The 26,341-nt window shown below is 36.7% G+C and overlaps 1 protein-coding gene across 1 annotated transcript; it reads right to left on the minus strand.

Annotated features, from left to right (window-relative positions):
- Nucleotides 1-20: 20 nt before the first annotated feature.
- LOC6572346 (all trans-polyprenyl-diphosphate synthase PDSS1) lies at nucleotides 21-26,280 on the minus strand. Its single transcript, XM_001998448.4, has 8 exons — nucleotides 25,175-26,280; nucleotides 10,235-10,387; nucleotides 9,309-9,448; nucleotides 8,996-9,137; nucleotides 8,412-8,501; nucleotides 2,537-2,668; nucleotides 2,108-2,302; nucleotides 21-1,552 (listed from the first exon to the last, which is right to left on the minus strand). Exons 1-8 carry the CDS (start codon nucleotides 25,406-25,408, stop codon nucleotides 1,331-1,333), a joined length of 1,308 nt encoding a protein of 435 aa, XP_001998484.1. The 5' UTR covers nucleotides 25,409-26,280; the 3' UTR covers nucleotides 21-1,330.
- Nucleotides 26,281-26,341: the final 61 nt, after the last annotated feature.

Raw genomic sequence — 26,341 nt, forward strand, 5'->3', positions numbered from 1 at the left:
GCAGTGAGACGCCGTTGGAGTTTTGTTGTTGTTTTTATTAATTTGATTTATTCTTTGATTGACTATCGGTTCGTTTGCTTAACAAAATTGCATTTATTCAACTATTGAAATATACAAATTCCGTAGTATAATATAATTATCATTATCAAAACATAGTCAACAATATTTGCACATTTATTCTGACCAATTACCCGAGCACCAAACTGTTTTATCAACTATGCAAATGGAGGCTATCGCTAGTGAAATGGGATTCGCTTAACACGGCTGTAAAGGTGCCTTTGGCTTAACGAGACTACTTCGAAAACCGAAACGGGGACTCAAATTAGTTCATAAATTACAAAAGTTCTTAAAATAAATTTACAATTACAACTCAATCAGTTTGACAAAGATTGCTTTCTGTTTTTGTGATTTGTTGTTCACATTGTGGGCACAAAATAAAAACATATTTAAATTAAGACTGGGGCAGCATTGTTTAAATAATATTTCATATCTTCCTGATTGACCTTAACAACTATGGGCGATTATATAAGAATGCTGTGCATTTCATGCTCGAACGGTTCAAAGCTCAACTCAAATTAAATTATTAAAGAAGATACAAGAAAATATAAAGGATCGAAGGTATATATAAATTACAAAAGGTTTGTGCTGTCTGAAAGGGTTTGCAGTGCCGATTGAACCATTTAGGCATGAAATGTCCGACGAAACAAATCAACAGGTAATATATAAGTATATATATAAATTGAAGGGTAATTCATTAGGCACTGTTCTCTACATAAATATCGTTGCTTGCATTGACTAATCAACATTTTCATTAATTCAAGAGAATAACAAGAATTGTGCGAATTGAAATTTCCCTCAATATGCAATTCCGAATTTCAATTGAACTTTCTTTTGTTTTTTGTTTTTGTTTTTTTCCCTTTTGTTACTTGTGTTTTCCTTAACAAATATATAAAAAATTCAAAAGATTTGCATTTTCTGCTTATTAAAAACTCCTTTCAATGTGTTCATATACATATAGATGTGTGTATATATGTATGTGTAAAGTTAGTAATAGAGTTAATCGCTGTCGGTCTGTAAATTTGTTACATTCTTCTGTGTACATTTGATGCAATTATTTACAGTGTCAATAACAATGCTTAAAAACTAAATAATAAATTTTTTTGTTTTTCTTTTCTTTTTTTGTAGATTTTCTAGTTTCTTTTTACAAATGTTTAGTTGTCGCTCCCATTCGCTGACTTATCTAGCATTAGGTGCTGCCTGCCTGCTTCTAACTTAGGACTATGTATACATATATATATATATATTAATTTGTATAGATGTCTGGTGGACTCTACTTCATGCGATTGATGACTAAGTCGGCGACGACCTGGAGGCCCTTCTGGTAGGGCGACTCCGTCAGCTCCTGGGCCAGCCGTATCGCTTCGTTGCAGTGCTTCTTGGCCAGGAAGCGCGTCTGCTCGAGTCCATGCGATTTGTGAACCAACTCGAAGGCCCGCTCCACATCGCCCGGTTCGCTGAAGCGACGCATCACCATCGGATTGAGCTCGGGATACTGAAAGCGAAACAAATGGGAAACACGAAACTCGAAATGAAATAAGCCAATATTATTCAAACTTTAGTAATCGGCGGAGCGCCACCCTCGCACATAGCTTTGAGGCTCGCATGCCAATGCAAACAACAATGCGAGACGGATTTGCATTAGCCCGTCTCTATGGCCCCATGATACGCATGGATATGGCTAGTTTTACTTTTTAACTGGCCAACTAAGCTGACGGGTGATCGTCACTGATTAGCGGCTGCTTTGAACGCACTGCACGTGCGCGTTTACCACGCTTCGCATATTAAGCTGCCTCGAAAACGCCATACAAACGCATTTCATGGCACGCGATGCGACACTCTCAGCTCGCCGCATGATATCATCGACGCACACCAGGTGGACCGAGTGGGAAATGCACATAGCCAGCGCTGTGCAAACTCAGTTCTGGCCAATTAACAGCAGCCGCCGGCCGTCGGCTGTCCGCCGTTGTTTTCACATGATTTTAAATCATGTACTTGGTAGTCAGTCAAGCTGTTGTTGGAGCAATAAGGAAGTCTGTCGGCGGCTCACCTTTTCGCATGCAAAGAGAACCGGCGCCGTGGCCAGGCCCAGTTTCAGGTCAGCTGCCGTCGGCTTGCCCATCTGCTCTGTGGAGGAGACGAAGTCCAGCATGTCGTCCACCAGCTGGAAGGCCAGCCCGATATTCCGTCCGTATTGAAATGCCACCTCCGCCACATTATCATCGGCCTGGGCGATAACAGCGGTCTGCCAAATATCAAAATCCAAACCGAAATTAAAACCAAATTCAAGACAAATATTTCAAAGTCAGTCGCCGGCCAATCAACTCCAGCCATCGACCACCCAAATGGGCACAATGACAAACGCACTCGGCCAAGTCGATTTGTTTGCTATTGCGAGTGCAGTGGCAACTGCAATTTGAAATGCAATTGCAATTGCCATGGCGATTCGAGTTGCATGTTGATTGCCGGGCTTACTCACCGCCTTCAACGCATTGGCAATCAGCGATGCGGTCTTCCTGTATGTCTTGGTCAGATAGTGCGCGAAGCGCTCGTTCTCCGTTTCCCTCGAGCCCAGCTGCATGAACTCTCCTTGAACCAAATCGGTTAAAATCTGAAATCAATCAAAGGTAAATTGTTTAGTTCTAAGAGAGCTTGAATCAATATATCAAATACATAGGCCTATCCCCCTTTATTGCCTGCAAACAAACATACTCTGCCCAGCTTTGTACACACATATACAAAAACTAAATAGTTTTCTGAATCACATGAATAGAAAACAATAATTGTGAATTTTGCTGAGCTTTGCCAAGCGAGGCTATTTTGCAATTTACATAGATTCATATGTACACAGACATTTGCGGACAACTTCCGCATGGCTGACTGCTCACTGTTCAAATGCAAAGGGCAAACACAGATGTGCCAAACGATCTAAGCAAATACAATTTCATTGAGAGTCTGGGCTGTCGCTCAACAGGATGGATGTTGCCACGCCAAAGATAAATGTATGAGCATTGAGATGCTCATGCGAGGGCAGCTCGCGGCGTTACAAAAATACATATATCTATCTAGTAGCCTAATTTACATTATAAATTAACCATCAGTAACTATAATACGATTCGACCTGAGATTCTCTGATTCCTTTCGCTTAAATATACATTTGATATCTGGCTTACACTATAAATTCAACTTCAGCAACTTGTAGTTCGATCTAAGATCTTTTGATTCCCTTAGCATACTTAGAGGTTAACTGTGCATCTATCTATTTAGATATCAGGTTAAAATTATAAATTATATCTATTGTGATGCGATCTAAGATTGCAATCCTCTTATTCCATTAGCATATTTAGAAACTATATTATATATACGTAAATATTTACATTTTATTTAAATCTAAGCTAAACATAATCTAAGCATAAAGCAAATATATTATATAGTTTTAATTATTAGCAAACGTGTTGCAATCTGATGATATTATACACCCAATCATGTTAGCTTTGACAGCATCAAAATTATGAGTAGATTTTGTACAATGGAGGACAAAAGTATTTTGACCACACATTGAAAAAACTTAAACCGCGTATTTCTGCATGCTGAGAGAGGTAACGGTACCCATTATATTTTTAAGAGAGAGCAAATATTAAAAACATTAAGTGACCAAAATATTGCATTGATAACATAATTAATTATTTTTCTATAATTATTTGCATGGCAGATTATCATTCTTTGGCTGGACAAAAGTATTTTGACATTCCTTTTCATATTCATTTTCGGTAATAAATAATATTAAGAATCTATGAGGTATCAGTAAACATGCTATAGATATGCTTAGACAGTTCACTACGTATTAAGTAACCCTCGCAGCATAGCTGCCATTTTTATTTGCTCAAGAAATGTTGGCGCGCCCTTCGCTTAATTTTGAGATTTTGTTTGCCATCTGCGATACGCGCATAAGTATTTTCATTCATTCATTCACTTTTGGCCATTTCGCAGTCAGCTGCCAAAATATTGGGCAAACACGCGCCAGGGCAGTAGTATAATGTCGTCTATCTTTATCTGTATCTGTATCTGTATCTGTATCTGATTCCATATTTCACACAGATCTATAGCATTGACAGATGTATGTAGCTGCATAGCGATGTGGGCGCTGATTCGCCAGTTGGAGTAGTTGTTGTTGTTATTCGTTAAGGAGACCAAGGTGAGAGCCGGAGACATAGCTCGGGCTCTAATACGGCCATAGTAGCTTGGCCAAGTCCCAGCCAATTGACTTCGGTTTATGCACACTTTTCGTTCGTTTTTGTTCGATTTTTGTTCACTTTAGAGTTTGCCTTAGAAGTAAAACAACATGTTGGCTTTCAATGTTAACTAATTAACACATGCGGCCGAAATAAGTGCGACTGGTGCGTACAAAAATATATATATAAAAAAAAAAACAACTAACAAAAACATTGCCATTGACAACAATAACAGCAGCAGCAACAACAATAAAATACCAACAAATTGCAGCTGAAGCCTTTTAAGCGTTTGCTGACAACATTTTTCATTTAGCCACAAAATGAGTGCAAAACTTTGATTTGATTTGATTCGAAATCAGTTTCAATAAAACATATTTCCACAAATGCCATTGTGAACAGGCCTTTGTTGTTTGAATGTCATTGAAGGAGCGGAAAAAATGCAATTTAAAAACTATGTATATTAGAGACTAGTACAAAAGTTGCCACTGCTGCTGAAACTTTACTATCTATTTCAAGGCAGGAATTGAAATAACATACAATGTATATGTTAAATAAAACGATTGAGCCATTGAGGTGGCATCAGGCTTTTGCTAATGTGGGACTGTACCTTCGCACCTTAGACTATGTTCAGTCAGGGCAAACACACTTACGCTAAGTCAAACACATATTTTAGTTTTTGTCGTTAAAATTATTTTATGGAAGCCGCCATAGCTAAACGGTACACAAAGAATCTATTTCAATAACGGACAGGTTTAACCCACTATATTGAAAGAACAATAAATTCTAATTTCGGGCGGGACAGCCACCAATAATATAATGCTGTCAACGTCTTTGAAGCCGTCGAAATTATTCAGACGCGTGTTCAGCATATCAAATAAAGCTCGAAAAATGATGTCGTCGTAGATGAAAGAAAATGCTAAACAGACCAAACATACTGCCAAGAGAAATAAGAAATCTTTAACTGAATAACAAAAACAGAAAAGCAAATGAGAATAACTATACTAAATCAAATGATAATCCAGCTGCTTCATTGGGCTTATATTCATACATATCGTTATATAACGATTGGACAGGTTAATAGAATTAGAATATTTTAGTCGTCTGATGCCAGAATACGTGTCTTAGTTCAGGTCTTGAGAGCCTTGGGAACTTCTGAGCTAGAGTTTTGCGAATTTTGATATCATTTGGTGGATATCGTCTTCAAGTAGAAAGTTGAATAGTAAAAAAAAAACAGAGAAAGAAATAGAGGAAGATATGCAGATATAGAAAGAAGTAGAGATAAACAAATAAAGATAAAGATACAGATGCAGATACAAATACAGATACAGATACAGATACAGATACAGAGATATAGACATAGATACAGATTCAAATTCAAATAGACATTTAGGAAAAGAAAGAGATCTATATAAATATATACAGAAATATATACTAGTAATTAACAAGCTAGCCATAAGTAGTTTTCATCTCTCGTTTCTTGACATACAGATTAATCAATCATCTGTCAATAGTATGTAAAATAATGTATATTATATGATAATCAGTAGGAGCTTCTTTTTCATTCATTCATTTCAATTTTTTTTCTTTGTAATTCGAAAATCTTTCACCGAGCCTGTGTCTAAGTCTAAGTTAAGAACTGGTTTTTGTGTTTGTCCAACGCCGCGTATGCTTAATACTGTGAAACGTCTTCGATAGGTAAACTACTTAATATGCTAATATACGATACTTTTATGCATGCTTTTGGTAGACATTTCGGCATTTGATATTTTTTGTAAATATCTGTAGCCGCTCCCTTGTTGCCAACAAATCAGATATAAGTATCTGCCTTTGATCTCGTCATCTTTGAAAATTGTGACCACAAAGCAAAAAACCCGAAAAAAAACCTTCCAATATGTACGACTAAAAAATACCCGTGAAACATGCAAGTCGATATCATCTTAAGACCCCGAAATGCTAAACTCAGAAATTCGCAACATTAACGGAAGCCACTGTACTTAAGGAACTTCTTTACTGATTACAGATACAGCAAATATACAAGTTCCATTTAATTTGATTCTAAATGTACAGGGTATATGGTGTGAATGATGACGGAATATTTGAGGCCAAGCTGAGCACGGTTTTTTGTTTACTTTGGCTATTAGCTCGCCGCTCGATTGTATAAGAGACGATTCATTTTACCGAGGTGGCACACTAAGGCCAGCTCCAATTTCACTCTCGCGTCTGAAAGTGAAATTGTCAGCTGACTAATTTGAAGTTCATAGAAATCACGATGCGAGAGTGATTTGTGTTTGAGAAGTCGTTGTCATACATATGGAATCTTGGCCATGTAATATGGGCGAAGGTAATGACTAGGACAGATGAGGTAACTCCCTTCCTATATAAAACGGCCAGATATCCGTTAAAGCTTGTCTGTGTGGAACGTGAATATGAATGTAAATTGCAAAAAGTGAAGGTAGCGATGAACTCGCGATTGGGTGCCCTTCGCCTTTGCCTCAAACCATTCCAGGGTTACAGGAAGTAAAACCGAACGGTCCCTGTGATTTGCGGCCGTAAGCTGAACAGGTTTTCCCCTATGGAAACAAAGAAGCGCTGGACGATGGGAACAACTTTCTTAATTTAAAACTGTTTACCTGCCGACTTTTTGCCAGTTTTAATACTCGTTCGTAAAATAAATAGAGTATATTAGTTGTGCAGCACTAAAAACTTCATTAAAATGAGCATAGACTTGTGTGTGTAGTATAAACACGAAAAACAGAAATTCTACAGTTACACAGAAATGAATCCTGAAATTTTGAAGGTTGATCTGATGATCAATCAATTTTATTTTGTTGGTTTAGGAACGAGTACTGTGCAGTCGGCTACAGCCGATTCCAGCGTTCTTAGTCGTTTTCTTTGTACTCTTCTTTTTTTTTGTTTGCTTGAAGCGAGTGTGAAATCCAACTGTGTAAAGCCCACGGGTTCGGGACTTTTTTCTACCGGCTTCTCGGCCGCAGATTAGCATACTTGCAGAAACTAAAATATATACAGTAGAATCCAGTTATAACGACACTCAAGGGACCGTCGTTATACCCGGAAGGTGCTATAACCACATAAGTTTGCTGATAAAAGTTAGTCTGGGGACCAGAATTTTCGTTGCTATAACCGCACAAACTCTATAAGCGGAGTCGTTATAACCGGATTCTATATTAATAGTCTCTAGTTATACTGACTATAACAATAAAGACTTGTTGAACAACAAGAAGCGTCCCCATATGACAATAGTTTTAAATCAATAATCTAGTTTGCAAGGTCGCAGAGAGAGAGAGAGAGTGGCATCTGCATAGCCATAAGCTGGTGCTTAATGTATTCCAAATTTGCTATAAACCTGCAGTTAATAAAAGACGAAGTAAGATTTATGTATGTATGTATGTATGTATGTAATAAAATCGTTAAAAGGACGGCCGACAACCATAACGAGAAACAATTGATGAATGGGATTTATATAAACCACAACATGATTGAACAACTTTGATTGAAACTTTTCTGTTATTCATTGGATTAAGTAACAGATTTGTATTTATAGACATTTATAATATCGGTGTTAACTAAAATTTGGATCATTTAAATAACTCAAGGACGGAGATACTCTGCACCACTAACACCCTATATTCGATAATTAATTTAGAACCGTGTTCATAATAATAATAGTCAAGGCGTAATACAAATTAATAAATTTGTAGTTAGCGATAAATATACATATGTAAAGCATAATAAATTATGTTAGACTAATGTTGAATAATTTTTTAGCTGTCATTACTATTATTGTTTTAATAAAGTGCTAAATTGGTTTTTCTCTCTCAACCTCTAAAATGTTAAAACATTATTTTTAAATTGATAAAAAAATATGCTAATCTAAATATGCGTATCAAATTGTTTTCAATCAGACATTTTCATGAACACAGCTGTATATAACTGAATATAACTTATTTAAATCTGACAAAGGCTTCTTTTAATAGTCCAAAATATATTTGAATATAATTACAATATGAATTCTTTAAATTTATATTTGTTGTTTTTTTCTTCTTCTTTTCATATGTAATTCAAATTCGACTTTGGCCTAGACCCAATGCTAGACAAACTCACCTGACTCAAGACGATCGTCACATCGTCGCTGCGCAGGCGCGATATCATAATCGAGGCAATCGACAAAATGTAATCACCAGCCATTGTGACCTGTAAAGACAATGCCAAAGATGGAAATCGAGCGTTATATATAAAGACAATATATGGACAAATGTGCAGTTAACGATTTCGACAAACGCCGCCTTTGGTGGACAAGTTAATGACATGTACAAAGCAGTCGACTTAATCAACACACAAAATGTTAATTATTTATGCGGATTGATGATTTTGAGTTGAGGTCTTGGGATGAATAAAACTAATTTGAAAACTTGACGAGATAACGGAAAAGCGCCGCTCATTATTGAGAGTTTTTCGCTGTTGGGCTTTTCAAATGATGCAACCTGTTGACAAAGTCTTAACGCGGTTTAATTCGTTATACTATATTGACAGAGTTGCAGAGGCGTGAAATCAGTTGGTCAAGCAATTCATGTCAGCTGGCTGGCATTTGGTGTTTGGTGTTTGGTATTTCGCGTTTGGCATTTGGCCAACAACAACAACTACAACAACAACAGCAACAATAATTTGTATTTGAACTGATTGCTTACCTTCTTGTGATTCCACAGAGCATTGACGCTGGGCTTGCCGCGCCGAAAGTCCGACTGATCGATGACATCGTCATGGACTAAGCTGGCCGAGTGCACCATCTCGGAGAAGAGGGCTATCTGTCGTTGCTTGTGTACTAATTGGCTGTCAAGGGTACGTCAATGGGTAAATATGAATGTTTAATAAGTATGTAGGTTGTTATAATTTGGCTTTAATTGTTGTTCATAGACGACAGCGGAGAACGCGCACATTTCGCAAAGGCCCGCTAATCATTACACTGCTCAACAAAAGTGTGCCACAGCCAAAGCAACTTACTGTGACTCGTTGTTCAGATGATAATTCAGTGCCTTGGCCATCAACATGGTCACCATGGGACGCAGCGCCTTCCCCTGCCCGTCGAAATAGTAGCATGCGATGGTGTCCAGCTCCGGCTGTGACGTGCCCGACTGCAGTAACTGCAAACAATTCATAGATCGATACACAAATTGTGTTAGGAAACTATTATTAGCTGCGACAATAATTAGCAAAAACTCGATAGAGTCTGGCAGGCGTTTCGAATATAGATACATTGTGTGCTGACTTTTCGCATACCCTGTATTTCTTGTAGACTAATTTAGATAGATTGAAAATAAATTCTTGTTTAATATCATTCGTATTGATGAAATCTTTGATGTATACATGATATAATCTACAGTTCTTTTTATCACTTTGTTTGTTTTTTTTTTCTCCATATTTTTTTGAACGGAGCTATTTCATTGAAATAGACTAATCAAATTTTGTTTTTGACCAATTAGTTTTATAAATTTTCCATAAGTAAATATTGTTATTTATTTTAACAATTCAGTTAAGGTTATAGACCGTAAAATTTAACGATCTAATTTTTTTGTTGATTCTCAACACAGGGATTACGGTTACTGTAGTAAAAAACTCATTCTCCATAATGAAAACAAAATTTATTGAATCAAAATTATTTACACTTAAGTGTCAACAGCTATAGGGTATAAAAGAATTCCTGAAATATGGAATATTTCTTGACTTGACAATGTGACGCATTTGCTGGGTTCTAATTCTAGTCAAATAACAAATTTGGTGAATTTCGGAATACCTCATATATATAAAATATTAAAATATATGTGGGCTTACTTAAAAATAAATTAAAAATTTAAAAGTTATTTTCGTGAAATATATGAAGGAAATACCCATGCCATTACATTTGTGGATAATGTAAAAACTCTACTTACATCTCGTACATCATCGTAGAAATACTTGAGCTCATCATCGAGTATTATATATGGATCAATTTGTATTTCTCTCACGGGTCCAGCCGGCTGCTGTGTGTGCACGGAGCTGTGTGAGCGAAGATTTGGCGGCTGGCTGCAGCTGTGTGAGGTTTGCTGTTAGTTCAAAAGAGACACAAAAAAGAACAGACATTAGAATACGCTAGAGAATTCTCCATAATTGCAACAATTATGAATAAAGTGTGAAAATTACAGGAGTAAACAAGCGCTGGGGTAAACGGCCATAACTCTCGCAGCCTGCGGCAAGAAAACATGCTGCACACGAATACAAATAGAAAAAAAAAATTGTTTTTGAGTCACTTAACAACTTTCAATTGCTGACGGTAGCGAGTAGCACTAACGAGTTTTTGTGCTGCCCCAAAGCGAATGGCGGCAGCACGAGCTACTTTTCGGTTTTTTCTGACACTTTAAATAGACGACAGCTTCAAGTTTAATAACTGGAAAATTGCACCATCAAATCGCCAACAAATGACAGTTTTATTATTTAACACCCACACTCCCAGTACGGCTCTCGAACTCTAACCTTGTCGACTGCTTCACATTAGGGCCATAAATTTACTCAAAACAAATCAGCTGAAATAAGAAAATGGACGTAGAATTAAGACGAATTTGGTAAACTGCAGGAGATAGGAGATATCCAGGAATCCTTAAGTTTTCACTTCTTGATCAAGTTTAAGAAAATGAGAAAAAATACCAAAATGTGCCTACTCTGTAGACTGACAGTCCGAGTTCATATTGATTCTGTTAATCGTATTTAACAAGCATGAGAAGGCATGGATGACCTCGTTAAAGTATTTTTGAAAAGGATACCGACCTGTTTGAAGAAAAAGAGAAAACAAAATACTTCACACGATGCGCATTGTCATACACTGAAGCCATGGACAATAAAGAAATGATATTAATTCAGTTAAACATATTTAACAAGCTTGAGAAGGCATGACCTCGTTAAAGTATTCATGATAAGGATGAATGAGTCGGTATAGACATTTTTCGGTATACTTGTTTGTGTGAAAATATAAAAAAAGGAAGCATACCATTGTTTACGTAACGTACTATAACACTTGTTACAGAACAGCAGTTCCAAATCGTGTCACAGTACCGCAAACTTAAATCATTTCTCGGAAATCGAAGTACCAACTTTATTGAATTTTTCCATATCTAGTTTAGAGAGCAATACAAAAATAGGAGACGTATTATATCATGAAGACCTCCTTACAAAATTGATATTCGGCTATTACCAACACAATCTTACTTGGAATAATGGTATATGTGGGAGAGGGGCTGATAATATAAAAACAAACAAATTTATTTGCTACCTATTTCTATTTTATATTCTATGCCCATTTGGATTTGAATTACTTTGGGATTCGCCATTCTTTATCGATCGATAGCTGTTGATATATCATTAAGTATGTACATAATCATTATTTGTATAGATTTGTCAATTCCCTGTTGTGCAATAGCTCATAGTTACAAACCAAGCATACTTAGAATCTTCTGAGAATTACAATACCTAACATATTTGTTAAACATTCTAATTCTTATAAGATTTACAATTGTAATTAACAAGAGCCGCCTCTTATGTACTTGTGTGCTCCTACAGCTAGTCTGAATTGTGATTAATTGTTATAAGCTTCGTTTCAATTTGTAGAAGATAATAAACATGTACTCCCTACTTTCATTCTTATAAGATTATCTACATACATAATATATTGAATTCTTTCTTATTCTAAAAATTTTATCTTATTGTGATTAATTCTTATAGGCTTCAATTCATGTCTTTTAAGAATATATATGCATTTTATAGTGTTTCTTATTATTATAAACAATATTTCTAATTATCATTTATTCTTATAAACTTATATTTGATGCTTATAAAAACACATACACATACATACTCTATTTTAAGATATCTCTTCAATTATGATTATACCGGAATCACATATCCTCTTATAACGTAATATAAAATTTTATATTGCTAACTGTCTAACATATATTAGATTCTTGTCAGATTATTAAAGATCTCTTTCTGAGCCATACCTAAATTACTAAAGAATTCCTCTGGAATCTTGTAATATTTTATTATTAATACTAGTACAAATATAATTGTTAAGAGTTGATAAAAATGTAATAGATATCCAAATATTGTCTACAAATATTACATTATATATGTGTCTTCATATTATGAGAGCCCTACTTCTCTCGCTTATTGATCATGAGCTTTGCTTCCTCTGAAATGGCATTATGCAACAGTCTCATTTGTATGTACATCACTCGTCTATTACTGAGTATGTGTGCTTGCTTCTTGTATTTGCCAGTCAGACGTACAGTCTGTCAATAAAAGCGGTGCGCATGTAAACACGATAACATGTAAATTTTATGTTTCCAGCTGTCAACAAAGCGCGCAAAGTTGCGGCTGCTGCTTCGCTGCTTCTGCTGCGGCGGCTGATGAACGGAGGCAGGTTTTACTACAGGCAGAGCCAATTGAGCAGCAAATATTTGTGTTGGGTTATGCGATTTGATGTGTTTTGGCTGGTGCTGGGCGTGGCTGTTACGCACGCTGACCCAGTTGCATGCAGATCCGATCCTGCCATCGGTCAGCAGCCAGCAGCAAGACAGCCAGACAGCTAACAGCTAACAGCTTTACAACCCAAAGGCCATCAGCATTGGCCATAAAGTTTATCGCCCTTGGCAGCACCTATCTTGAGAGCATCATAAACATTATCATAATTGATGGTCTTTGGTGCACGTGTGGACTAGCACGGCGCATCAACTGGTTCGATCGACGATGATGGCTTCTCATTGACGTTGTAAAATACAAGGAAAACACTAAATATATAGATATGAATATATATTGTTTTTTCGTATGCGTGTGTGTGTGTGTGCATAAATAAATATTGACCATCACTTGCCTTTGTGTTCGTTCATTGAAAAGATCTCGCTCGCATTGGGCCTGTAATGACCCAGTTTCATATTAAGTAAGAGTCCGCAGACACAAACACACACACATATACATATATACACATACGCAGATACCTGTGCATGTGTCATAAATATTTTCGAAGTTTAGCGGCTTTGGAGTAGAAAGCGATCCAAACTTGACTCGAGTGTTACAACATCGACGCATCAAATTTAAAAAGCCAATTAAATTCAGCTCGTGAAAAGTTTCATTTTCAATATGTGCGTTAAATTAAAATTAGTACAAAGCTAGCTACTTCAATACACACACACATGTAAACAAATCAAATAAAAAAAACAATCATTTCTTTTCTTTTTCTTTTCATTTCTTCAATTTTTTTTGGCTTTCAGGTTAACAAACGTGCAAAAATGCATTTAATTGTGGCCACTTTTGCGTTCGCAAACTACGTTGAATGATTTATAAATTTTTAAATGGTTTTTATGGTCACTGGCCAATGACCAAACTTCCAGCTCGCCTTCCAGCTAGCCAGCTAGCCAGGCGGGCAGCCAGGCAGCCAACCAGCAAAGCAGACCGTCAAGAAAATGAATAAATAAATAGGTGTCCAAAATATTTGCGGATATCATATGGTTATGCATGTCTCGGGTATTTGGTAATGAGCTTGTCACAGACCTCTCCAAGTCCGCTTTGGGAATTTCCACAGAATTCTTGACACTGCCAATAGCATAATTAGTTTTCAGCCTCAACGGTTAACGACTCAGATCGGCAAGTTTACAACTGCAACTGGTTTTTGGCATTGCGTGTTGCAGACAAAAACTACAACTACAACTACAACAACAACCATAGCAACAACCACAGCAACAGTTGTAGGAAACACAATTATCGTTGCACTTGACTGCCAGCGGCAAGCAGAGGACTTTGACTGACTTTGGCTGATGCATTGTTTACATAATCGGAGAGAAATAAATGGTATAATGGTATAATAATGAAAATATTAAATAATAAAAGTAAAACAATAAATATGAATGGTATAATAATAATTAGAAAATGGTCTACCAACGTGTTGCTTAGAAGATTATATTGTATATAAATATAGATATGAATAAACACATAGATCCATTTTTCAAAAGGAATTTCTAAAATGAACTTCTACACTAGATAAATAGTTAATTAATATACCAATATATCAAATACATAAATAAATATAATTATATATGTATGTATGTATATATATCACTTGAAAATAGTTCGAAAAAAAAGAGGAATCGCTGGAAAGAAATTTATAGTGGAGTATAAATAGAAATAAACATATCTCGGAAAAGGCTCAAGAAATCACAGATTTAGATCATGGAAAACATACATACAAATATAGTCCAACAACTGAGAATCTTAAGTATTAATTACTATAGGAAACAATAAGCATTGTATGAAAGAATAATAATCCTATTTTTTACAACTAAGAGTTAATCAGGTTAAGAGTAGTAAAGCTTTTACGAACATGAAAAGCAGCAATGGACTTTAATGCATGCGATATAGCGAAGGATACTGTTTGATATAGTGTTAAGCAACTGTTGGAAATATTACAACTCGTTTTCATGGCATATTTAATATCACTAACTATATAACATATCGACTTCACATCTAGGATTATATTTTTTGCACACTGAACTTAAAGTTAGCTCCTAGAGACTTTGGAATTTGCTCAAACCCCCTTAGACTTCGTTCGGACATGGAAAATATGGGAAACCATATATGGTTTGTGCTGATACATAATAGATATTTTTAAAAATACATCTGAAATCATCTAGATTCTTATAAGAGGGTCAGTATTTTAGTTACAATTGTCTGATTCACTAATTTATTTAAATTTATCTTATTTGTAGGAAATCAAAATCTTTATTTTCCATTAGCATTAGCGATTTTAACTCTATGGCAATAACAAGATTGCTAGGAGTAAGCGTCTATGGATGGGTTCGACGCTCTAATGGCAAGACAAAAGGCTAATCAATAGTTGAGTCTGCTGTTGGTAAGTCAAAAGTTTTTTTTAAATAGTTAACATACAGTTAACAAAGAAGTTTGAGTCCATAAATCATTTTAGTTATAATGCATAATTCACCATTTTTAGAAACTCCTCTTATAATATAATAGAAAGAGTAAATAATAGAGACGTGAATATATGGATGAGCTGCTCAGAGTCGACGCCAACTGAAATATATCTATCAATGGCAACACTTTTCGGGCAACAATTATTGTCAGTGCCATTAACGATGAGTCAGCTTCAGCTTTAAGTCGCTTTAACAAATGAATTTTTTTGCAATTTTCAAATTAAAGTTTTCACACAGACGCGTAAGATTAAAGCAATTTCTTTAATTGTTGCGAAAATCAAATATATGCGAAATATGCGCAATGTTTGGAAACATTTGCAGCACTTAAAAAGCGATGCGTGAAACGCAAATTGAGAGGCAGCCGCACGCCACAGAGGGGCTCGGCCGGGGCAACAAAACAAACGACACAAAGTGTGCATAAGTGGACGTAGTTGAAATTATGACTCTGGGGCCTCGGGGCGCTCCCACGACATAATCCAGCCGATTTTGGAGCGGACTACGCTCGATAGCAGTTGAAGATGAAACCGAATCGAATCGCAATTGAAATGTGCAAAGCTACCAGAGACGATCAAAGAAATCGGAGAAATAAAAAGAGACTTTTTTCAATGTGTTTCAAGTAGCTGACAAGAGTCGCTCACAAATGCGCAGATTGATGTAATTTTGATTGGGCACACGTTTGACTGACAGCCTGACAGGCGATTGCAACATTTGGTCTATGATTAGTTATTGATTGCTCTATTGCCAGGCTAGTTCAAGCAGTTCAGCCAGCTCAGCTCGGCTGCATCATGCCAGCCATTGCCGCCATCATCTCCATCTGGTCTATTCAACTACCTTTTGTGCCAAGAGTTAATTGTTAATTGTTTGAGGCTGCGAGTCTGCGTGGAAGCACTGCTCCTTTTGCAATTAGGGACTCGGCATTTGTAATTAATGTTTCGCTGTCCTTCAGCCTTAAGTGCACATTAATCAAATAGCTAACGTGCTGCAATTGCCAAGCTGTGACTTTAAGCCAACTAAAATTATGTTCACACATTGTCGAATTGTACGCGTGCCATTAATTGGTCAAACATAAAGATTCTATTATGTGAAGTATATAATTATACATTTAATCTCATATTGCTTATTTACGTTTATTGCTTCATATTAATATCTTATTCGTTATTTTACCAAATGGCTTATTGTTTTTGGCTGGAAATAGCTAATATAAATAAAAGTAATTGGGCATAAATTCGGGTTGATATTTAGAGTTTTTAAGAGATATACATTGAGCCTATAACACCATAAATGACGGAATTGGTAGTATCGGTAGACATTTTTGCAATAGATTGATGAAATTTGATTTATATTGTTATTATATTATATTATTATTATATTATTATATTATATTATTTATTTATATATGAGAAACTTGACTAGCCTGTAAAAATTTGCTAATTGTCTATAGCCAAAAATTTATTTATTTACATTTTTGCCTCAGAGAGCTTCATTGAAACGGAAGGAATGTGTAGCAAGATAAAAAAATGAAGTTAAGTTCAAAACTTAATTAAGTTTAAATAATTTGAGTCACATAGCTTTTTATACAGTATTTCAGTTTAAATAAGAAATAGATTTATTTACTTTTACTCTAACTTTTGTTTCTTTCCTGATAATTTACTGTTTAACATTAAAACTAAATATGAACATTTTACGACTATTAAAGCTGCTCGGCTGAGCGATAAGATTAATAGAGTCGATGATTGAAGCCATCAAGTGGTTTCGATTTGCCACTCTATTACTTAGAATATAAATATTACGTATTTATTAAGTAACATCCATCTCCATAAACATCCATCCATAAAGTTACCTACAGTGGATCCAATATAAAAACTAAATATTTAATGATGATATTTAATGCTTTTATGCTCTCAATTTCAGTTCTTCAAGCCAAACTAATAAAATCTGTCAATTAATTATTTTTTTATAATAATAATAATTATTTATTATATTGTTTATGAAGTTTACCACATTGCTCTGAAATTTAATTTAGTGTGGCAATCTGCCTTTAATTCTTGAACTCGTTTTATTTACTAACTTCAAGGCTACATCGGTTAAAATAAATTTTTAATTATCGCAACAGTATTTTAAGGGAATCATTTGTATTTATAGTTTGTAGCACAGCTGATCAGATATAACTGTGAGTAGCCAACGGGAAGCAGAAGCGGAAGCTCTCAGCAATAAACACAACTCATCGAATTGATACCACAGCAACGTATTGGCTAAAAGCAGCCAAGAAAGTCAAGCAGCATTTTGGTTGAGGGCCAGCGTTAAACATGGCCAACAAGAAGTGGTCGAAGCCAAAGCCGAAGCCAAGAGTCCAAGCGACACTTTGGACTTTCCCTTTTTGTCGTCATCGTCAGCTCCGGCGTCGTCGTCGTCGTCGTCGACGTCGTCGCTGCAGACGTTGCTGACATAATCAAAAGGCCGAGTGAGTTGTTTAGGAGTGAAGGAGCGAACGAGGCGAGGGCGGGGCGGAGCGACAATTGCCTGCATAAATCACGCTCAATGCTCGCTTAGTGATATTTTCTCTCTCTCACTCTCTATCTTTCCCTCTCTCTTTCTTCGATTGTCGTTGACGACAGCCAACAGCCAGCAGCGGCGTAGCAGCTGTTTCCCTAATGTTGTCTTCATCATCTTCTATAGGGAACTCGTTAACATGCGTGTTAACATAACAGCCAAATAGCCAAGCAGCCAGCAAACAGCTACAATCAAGTGAGTATGAATGCCAAGTGGGCTGAGGCGAGGGCTTGGAGCTTGGCGCTCGGTCTTAAGAGCACGTAACTAGGCAAATTGCGTGTGGCAGTCGAGCTCTTGAGCATTTGAGCAATTGAGAATACTTCTGAATGCAGCGATAACAAACAAATTGACGACCAACGGGCGCCAGAAGATTTTGCAATTGACATGCTTCATGGCACTGTGACGGCACAAATAAGCTAATCACAAGCTAACTACTCCTACTTAGGTAATAAACGCAATTTCATTCAAGCCAATGTTCAGCTGTGCACGGCCAAAGCTAAAGCAAAGAGTGAAGAAGAAAATATTTGTAAGATATTTCTGTATATTTGTGGATGCACTCTGTAGACTGTCAATGCCCAGTTAGACAAGACTTAAACTAGAGTTTACACATAAACAAGCATATTTCATCATTTCATTTGAGCGTGTATTTGATAGTGTATTTCATAATACCATTATTGTTATATACGTAAGGTAATGCCAATTTAAAATTACTAACAGCCACACAAATCGATATTACTATAGATACAAAAGTTAGTCTGGGAATGCATCAATCATCATAATAATTATTACGATTGTCAAATGTGTAGCTCAAAATCTAAGCTCAAACTTCATGACATTTTTAGCAGTAATTTATTTTATATTTCTATATATAGTTTATGAGCTTACAAGCTTGTAAAAGCCAAGCCATGGACATAGTTGACAATACAGTAAAGATATATCACAGAGTTATGTATTGACCAAAATGATTAGAAATATTTGCGAACAAAAGCAACTTTTAATTATGGCTGCAAATCTGTTGCATAAAAACATATTCTAAAATTCTAAGTATTCTTAGATATTCTCAGATATATGCATTTTATGACGACTGAAAATAAATATAGAATAAGTGAATTCATGGTGCTTCCATTTGAAATTTGAAATAACAAATAATTATTATGCAGTGTGCATAACTAACTTTATATTTGATCTATTATGGAATTATTTGCATTTAAAAAGCAACAGCGAAACTAGTTTTCTAGCATAACAAGGCGACTGCGTAATAGTTGCATATAAATATATAATTTATTTATAGCATAAATCTAGGTTTCTCAAAAAAATAAATAAATAAAATAAAAAAATAATAATAATAATATTAATAATAACTTCCGAACGTCTAAAAATTGCCAAAAAAAAACAACAAATTTTATACCTAAAGAATTGTAATTTATGGACATTTGACAGTGGAGCGCATATGATTTATAGTTTACCAAAAGTAAAGTAAACCACAAACATGCATTAAAAGCCGAGAAGCAGTTTAAAGTCGTTACCGAATCGCATTTGCGAACATTCGGAAAACCAGTTAAAACTCAAGTTTGTCCTGTGGCCAACGGAAATTATATAAAATCGAAAAGCATTGAGAGAGCAAAACCAAACGCACACTCCCGAATGCCAAGTTTCAAATTCGGCACTCGGAATTTGGAATTTGGGTTTCCGAATTCGATATTGATAAACCAGCAATTGCAATCGCTGCGCGTGCCACAAATTAATGCAAACTTTATTTACTTGCTGCATAATTTCATATTTATTGCCGTTGTTGTTGCTGTTGTCTGAGCAGGAAGTCAAATGATGTTGAAATGCCGTTGATCGGTTCATGGCAAAGAAAACAATTAACCAACTATGGATGTAAATTAAGTGAAATCTTTTGCCTAAATTGCGCCAGGTCTAAGCGACAAAAACTGTCGAACAAAAATAAAAATAAATGAGTAAAACAAGTCTAAATTGCACGACTATGAGATTCCCTAAACTCTTTGAAGAACTGATATTGTACAGTAATCATTTTTCGCTCCTTTTCGCCTGATATTCTACGGTAATAATTTTTCGCTCCTTTTCGACATTAACCTTTCAAAATGTGATAATGATTCACATCTAAATATTTCTCAAATAACAAGTTTATAATTTTAGATAAACAATTTTTTGTTAAATTATGAGAAACGTGTGGATTTGGGACCGGTATTCAAATATTAGAAAACCCTAAAATTCTATATACATGAATCTTGAACAAGATTTGATCCAGCTCTAAAATGTTAGAGATGTAATCTTAAAGCTTAACTATAATTTGATTTTTAATCGATAACCTTAAAAGTAATATAGATATCGATATTGTGAAGTCGAAATCGATCAGCGTCATAAAGAAACCAGAAAAATATGAAGTCTGTAACTCTAATATGTTCCGAGATCAACGCGTTCAATAATACAGACAGACGAACAGGACTAAACTGAGTCAGCCCGTCGTCTCGATCGAGAATATATGCACTTTAAGTGGTGTACCACGTCTCCTTTTGCCTGTTTCATGCATTTAACACAACCATCATATCCTGATTTTCAGTTCCAGGAGGGTGTAGAGAAAAAGAAATTAGCATGTGATGTAAAGCTTCAGAGTATGTTGATGTCGCCAGGCATTGCGCATTTGCATGTTATGTTTATTGTGCAGGTGATGCATATGTTAGGCTGGCGTCTCTGGTTGACCGACATTGATGGAATGTGGGGCGACAGCTGGGATCGGCCTCCCCAACTGAGAGGCTGTAGGGCTGGGTTGGGGGCAGTTATGCAATTGCTGCTGAGGCTGGTGCTGCTAGTGCAAACTTGATTTTAAGTTTAACTGTTTCACGCTGTAGCGGCGGCGCTTCTTTGGCTTTCAAATCGAAACCCGAAAATGTTAACAACAACAACAACAACAACAGCAGCAACAGCAATCATTAACAGTTAACAGTTTGTCTGCAAATCAATGCGGCAGCGGGCCGCAACCACAAAAACCAGTTTAGGACAAGCTACAGCCACGAAACGCATGCGTCTCTGGAATTGGGTCAGCAAGTACGAGCCGAAGAAATGAAGCGAAATAACCAAACGGCCATCAGGCCCAGACCCAACCGAGCCATGCCCATACCAAAGAAAAAAAATACGACAAGCAGGTGTACAGGTGAGGCAGGTGAGGTGAATGAAAGTCGTCGCTGGCTACGCTTGTATTTTAGGCATGCTCGGGATCAGATCTACGTTACGTTGCCAATCGTTCAATTAGACCCTAAGACTGAATGATCCGTCAATTTCCAGTTTGATTTACATCGCTTTTTTTTTTTTTTTTGAATTAAGTTAAGTTATTCAATATGCAGAATGCTCAGCATCTCTCGGCGTCTCTCACACATTTTGCTGCATTCCTTAAATACTTTTTGGCAATCTCTCGGCGCGGCCCAGCTCGGCTCGCAATGCCCAGTTGCCAGTGAAAGTGTCCAGCGCGAAAAACAAAAATGAAGACATGGTAACAAAGACAAAGATTTACGATATGGCTACATCATGTATATATGACAGATATTGTTGCTCTTGTTGTTGTTGTTGTTGGTGCTGGTGTTACCATTTAGCCAGAGTATTTAGTATTTTCTTTCACTATTTATACTTTTGGTATTCAAACGCAAATTTGTTTTTTGCCCACAATTTGAGACATAATGCAATCATCGTTAGCCGCTATCCGGATGCTCTTATAAATAAATAATTTCGTATATACATAAATTGTTCTTAGTCCAATTCTATTTTACGCCAATCAGTGAGGTTTGCGATAAAGTAACTTTATATACTCGTTCACGTAGTAAGAGGAGTATATTGGTTTTGAGCGAAGACCATCTAGAGAATTGTGAAATATATATTGATTTATACTACTTACAGGAGACCTATATGATAGAATATATATGGTTTGATTTATACTACTTACAGGAGAACTATATGATGGAATAAATATGGTTTTTAGCCATAGACAATTGATACCTGCTAAAGGATTGCTTAGAAATCTGATGAGGGTAATTCTCAGCAAAAATATCAATTCATTTAGTCCAATCTTAAAAGGATGGAAAACCCAATATAAGTTTGAGAAGAAGATTGATAGGGACAACACGTATACGGTTGGGATGACAATTTATTTAAGAAGTCACAGACGTTGTCTGAAATGGTTTAAGTTTAATTCCCAGTGATTGAAACTCAATTCTCTGTCGAATTTCATTAATATTCTGTTAATAATAATAAACACATAATTATGTTCACAAAAATTGTTAGATTTATATTCATGTATTCTTACAAACATGAATATATGAATAAAAAATTTATGAATGGGCTATAAATTGAAAATTACAACGTCTATTATTTTTTTTTTATTATATTTTGTTGTTGTTCTTATTTAAATATACAAAGAGCATTTAACTAAATTGGTTTCGTTAACAAAATTGTGTAAACTGGAATTTACATTTCAACAGAGAATTTCTTGGGTTAGGTCTAATTCCCATTCATATATGTATTTACATATATTCGACAATGAAACAGAAAAAAAAAAAAATAAATAAAAGACAATAAAATCCAAGAGCAACAAAACAATTTACATAGCATAAACACAAATAGTAAAATAAAATTAAAAACAGGTCCAAGACCGTGCAAGTCGAATTGGTTTCACTTTCGCAAGCCATCGAGATTCAGATTTGGGTCCAGCAAGCGCCGAATGCCGATTGCGAAACTAAGATTCAGACAAAGGAAGCTCTCGACCTAACGACGTCAATGTATGTGTTTCATTTGTTATAATTTTGTTGACTTGCTCTATAGCCCATCAAATGCAAATATGCAAATATTGGGGCATGCATGACACTGATCAAACAGTTCAAACTGCTTATCAAATTCGCACGCAGTCGTTAAACTCGCCGTGCAAATTTCTCGCGCTCGCAACGAAAGTGATGCGAAATTGAATACATGCGGAGGCAGAGTTCATGAAATTTGTTAAGTCGTGTAATTTCGAATATGAAACATATCGAGGCAAACGAGGCGATCATGATAACGGCCAATTCAAGTCAATCCGTTAGTTCAAGTTTTCGTGTAGCGCATTCATAGATGAACAGTTATTTGCACCATGTAAGTGTATAAGTATGTACACATACATACATATGTATATGCCCATGCAGATATGTATATTCATGTATTCGACTCTCAATACAATTTTGGGCCAAAAACAATGCTAACTTGGATGAGAGGCGGTAGCGACTGCGACTGCGACGCTGACGCTGACGTCGCTGCTAAGCAAATGAAATGAAGATGAAAGTCAAGTGAGTTTCACATATATACATATACATATATAACTGTTGTTGCTATTGAAGACTATTGTTGGCGTTTTTTTTTTTTTTTTATTTTTTTTTTTTTTTTGGCTAGTATTGCCGCTGCCGTTGCCGCTGGCCGCGCCGCTGCTGCTGCGACGTGCGCTTTCTATTTGCGTTTTGTTTATTGTTTACCTATGATAGAGTTAGATGAACGTATCACTGTCTCAGGTATGCGAGTGTGTGCTAAGCGTACAACCAATTGGCGTTGAATGAATTTTTATTTGGCTTAACCAAATTTCAAGCAGTAAAAATGCATAAATAATCCAACAACGTCGCCTGCATACAAAGTTCGCTTTGAGCATTCATTTTGCTTATTTCACTTTTCTAATAATTTATTTAGAGTCATTTAATAAGTTACTGTCTTGCTTAGCAATTTAAACGAGCATTGGGTCAAAGGAGTTAATTGAAATGTGATTTATAGGGGCAACTGCCCTTCTTACCTTTGATACCACATGCCCGAACCGAGACCCCAACTCACACAGACATGGACACGGCCAGTTAAATTCACACACACACATACTTGTATCACATATGTATGCTTAGATTCAAAAACAAATATTGTTAATTTATGCCAAGACCTTGAAAGGCGTTTACATTATTAAGCATACTATTTACATCGCATTTTATAGCCCTAGCAATGCGCCGCATAACTGCATTGGACTGACGATTGTGGACTGCGAAAAGTGCACTGGCATTAAGCCATTAAGCCGAACCTCAAGTTCTCATCCAGGGCCATACGCAGGCGAGCGAAAATTGCGTGCTATAAAACAATAAACTGAAAATAGCATCAATTATGCACTAATTGTGCAGTGTTAAAATGTTTTAAGCCCGCGCATATTCAAGGCAACGAGCTCAATAAAGAATGGAAACCGAAACATCAAGTATACGACAAGGTGTCTGGTTTCATTTATATTGAATTTTCCAATAATTTTATTGATTTTTTTTTTGCTAGTATAACAAACCTATTTGAATCTAAAAAGGTATAAACAATTCAGGGCTTAAAAAAAATATGAAAACAATGCCACAGAATGCGCCCTTGTTGCTGACGCAGTTTGAAATGAGCTGGTGCTTCGAGGTTTCAGAGCCACTGTGCTGTGCTTCGACTTCACAAACAGCTGTTAAACTTTTGCAGCGATAAACAATAATAAATAAATATATATTTATGTGAATATATGAAAGCAAAAGAAGTTGCATAACAATAATTTCTGTTTTCAGCGAAATGAGAAGAAAAGAGAAAAGATAAAGGCATGAAACGAATGACATTAGAAAATATTATAGGAAAAAAAAGTATACATGTATGGGTGTGTGTGTGTATAAATATAAAAATGAAAAAATATTTCAACTTGCAAATAAAAATAACAAGACCAAAAAAAGTGCAACATAAACACAATAAATAAATGAGTACGAAGGCTTCCGCCAAACAAAATCAGCAAAAGAGGCTTCGGAGCAGAGACGCAAGCAGCGGCAGAGGCAGAAGCAGCAGCGCTCATTGCTGCGCTGCATGCACAACAGCAACAGCAACAGCAACAGCGACAGCGACAGCGACAACAGCAGCAACAACTTCAATGTCTGGCAACTGTTGTCGACGGCCTTTTGCTTTCTGCTTCTTCACGCTGCCTGCACAAAAGCAATGGCCAAAAAGCAAGCCACAGACTGAGCCAGAGCCAGAGCCGGAGCGACTGCCAAGCAACAATTTCACTTTCATTTTCTTTTGGCTTTGGCTTTGGCTTCGCAGCAGCGAAATGAAAAGCGAAAAAATGAAAGAGAGAAAGAAAGAAAAAATCCGAAGTCACGCAGCCGCATTAGCGGTAAACACTCTGCGCGCATGCGCAATGCACTTTTGTTAAATGGCCGCTAAACGGGTTGGGGGCCACCGAGTGTGGGGCCACTGGGTGTTGCAGTTGATGTCATTGCCGCCGCTTTTTCTACTCACCAGCAGATTGAGGTAATCCTGGTTAATGCCGAGAGTTAATCCATGAAAGCTGCGAGCCAGCTGCTGATTGGGCGTCGCTCTGTATTCCCTTGGGTGTCCTGCCGTGGTGTCGCCCGTCAGCAGCTGGCTGCTGCTCTGCCGACTATGCGGACTGTGGTTCAGGAATAGGCGACAGATCAACTTGTGGCTACGCGAACCGCACGCGACTCGACCGGAAGTACTTAAGCAGGCCATTTTGTTTATATCGTTTTATTTTGTTTTGGTTTGTTTTGATTTAGATTTCGGTTGATTTGGGTTTTCTATTCGTCGGCTGAAAACAAGTGCCTAGCGTTAAGCGTGAACTCAAGCCCTTGCTGTTGCAATTGCACTGCAAAACTGCAAAACTTGATGAAACGTGAACAAAATTGTTAGACGTTGAACAGCATTATTCTAGGCATGGGTTTCGATTCGCTAAAAGACGACACAGCTACAGCTACGGCTACGGCTATGGCTACAGTTACTCAGGTGGATGCAGAGATATGCTGACAGACATGCACACACGCGGATTGGCGAACTTCGACGGGACGAGATTGTTGAGAAGACGGACAAAGCGCGTTGCTTGCGTCCAACTGCAGCAGCTTCAGCGAAGTGTTCCGCGTTTTACCGCTGTCTGCGCACGTAGCTTGCTACGCCTGCGCGCGGTCGTCGCTTTGAGCGTGGTGAGTTTCTGTGCTCGTGTGTTGAAATACGAATGTCAGCCGAAGAGAACGCCCGAGCGCAGTGATTTTGAACTTGACGTTGGTGGGATTTAAGATTCGGCGGCAGATGAAAACTGCATGTCTATCAAGCAGTTTGGGATGCACTGTATTCAACCTTGGCTGAATGTCTTCACTTAAGTTCCTGCGCCGCCCAATGTCTGTCAAGACGCCTGTTGCGCGACCATCAACATCATGTTTTCACGTTTACCCTGCTCTCCTAAAGGCTTTTCATACAGCTTTCCTTTAAGCTTTGCTTTAAATGTTTATCTCGCTTTTCATTTAACACATTTATATATTTCGACACCACACACTTTTTGTTTTGACGTAATAATGAAATAACAGCTGTGCAAGCCGCCGACTAGGAAAACCAGAGCTGACAACTTACTTTACACTGTCAATCAGCTGACGTGCACGCGGATTGTATCGATTA

This window comes from Drosophila mojavensis, unplaced genomic scaffold (assembly GCF_018153725.1).
Source record: "Drosophila mojavensis isolate 15081-1352.22 unplaced genomic scaffold, ASM1815372v1 contig_19, whole genome shotgun sequence".
Lineage (NCBI taxonomy): Eukaryota > Metazoa > Arthropoda > Insecta > Diptera > Drosophilidae > Drosophila > Drosophila mojavensis.

Excerpts from the sequence above, each read along its gene's own strand:
- LOC6572346 (XM_001998448.4), bottom strand. The coding sequence starts at position 25,408 with ATGGCCTGCTTAAGTACTTCCGGTCGAGTCGCGTGCGGTTCGCGTAGC. Across the intron at positions 9,449-10,234 it reads TCTACGATGATGTACGAGAT|TTACTGCAGTCGGGCACGTC; the intron begins GTAAGTAGAGTT and ends AATTGTTTGCAG. Across the intron at positions 2,303-2,536 it reads TTGCCAATGCGTTGAAGGCG|ACCGCTGTTATCGCCCAGGC; the intron begins GTGAGTAAGCCC and ends GATATTTGGCAG.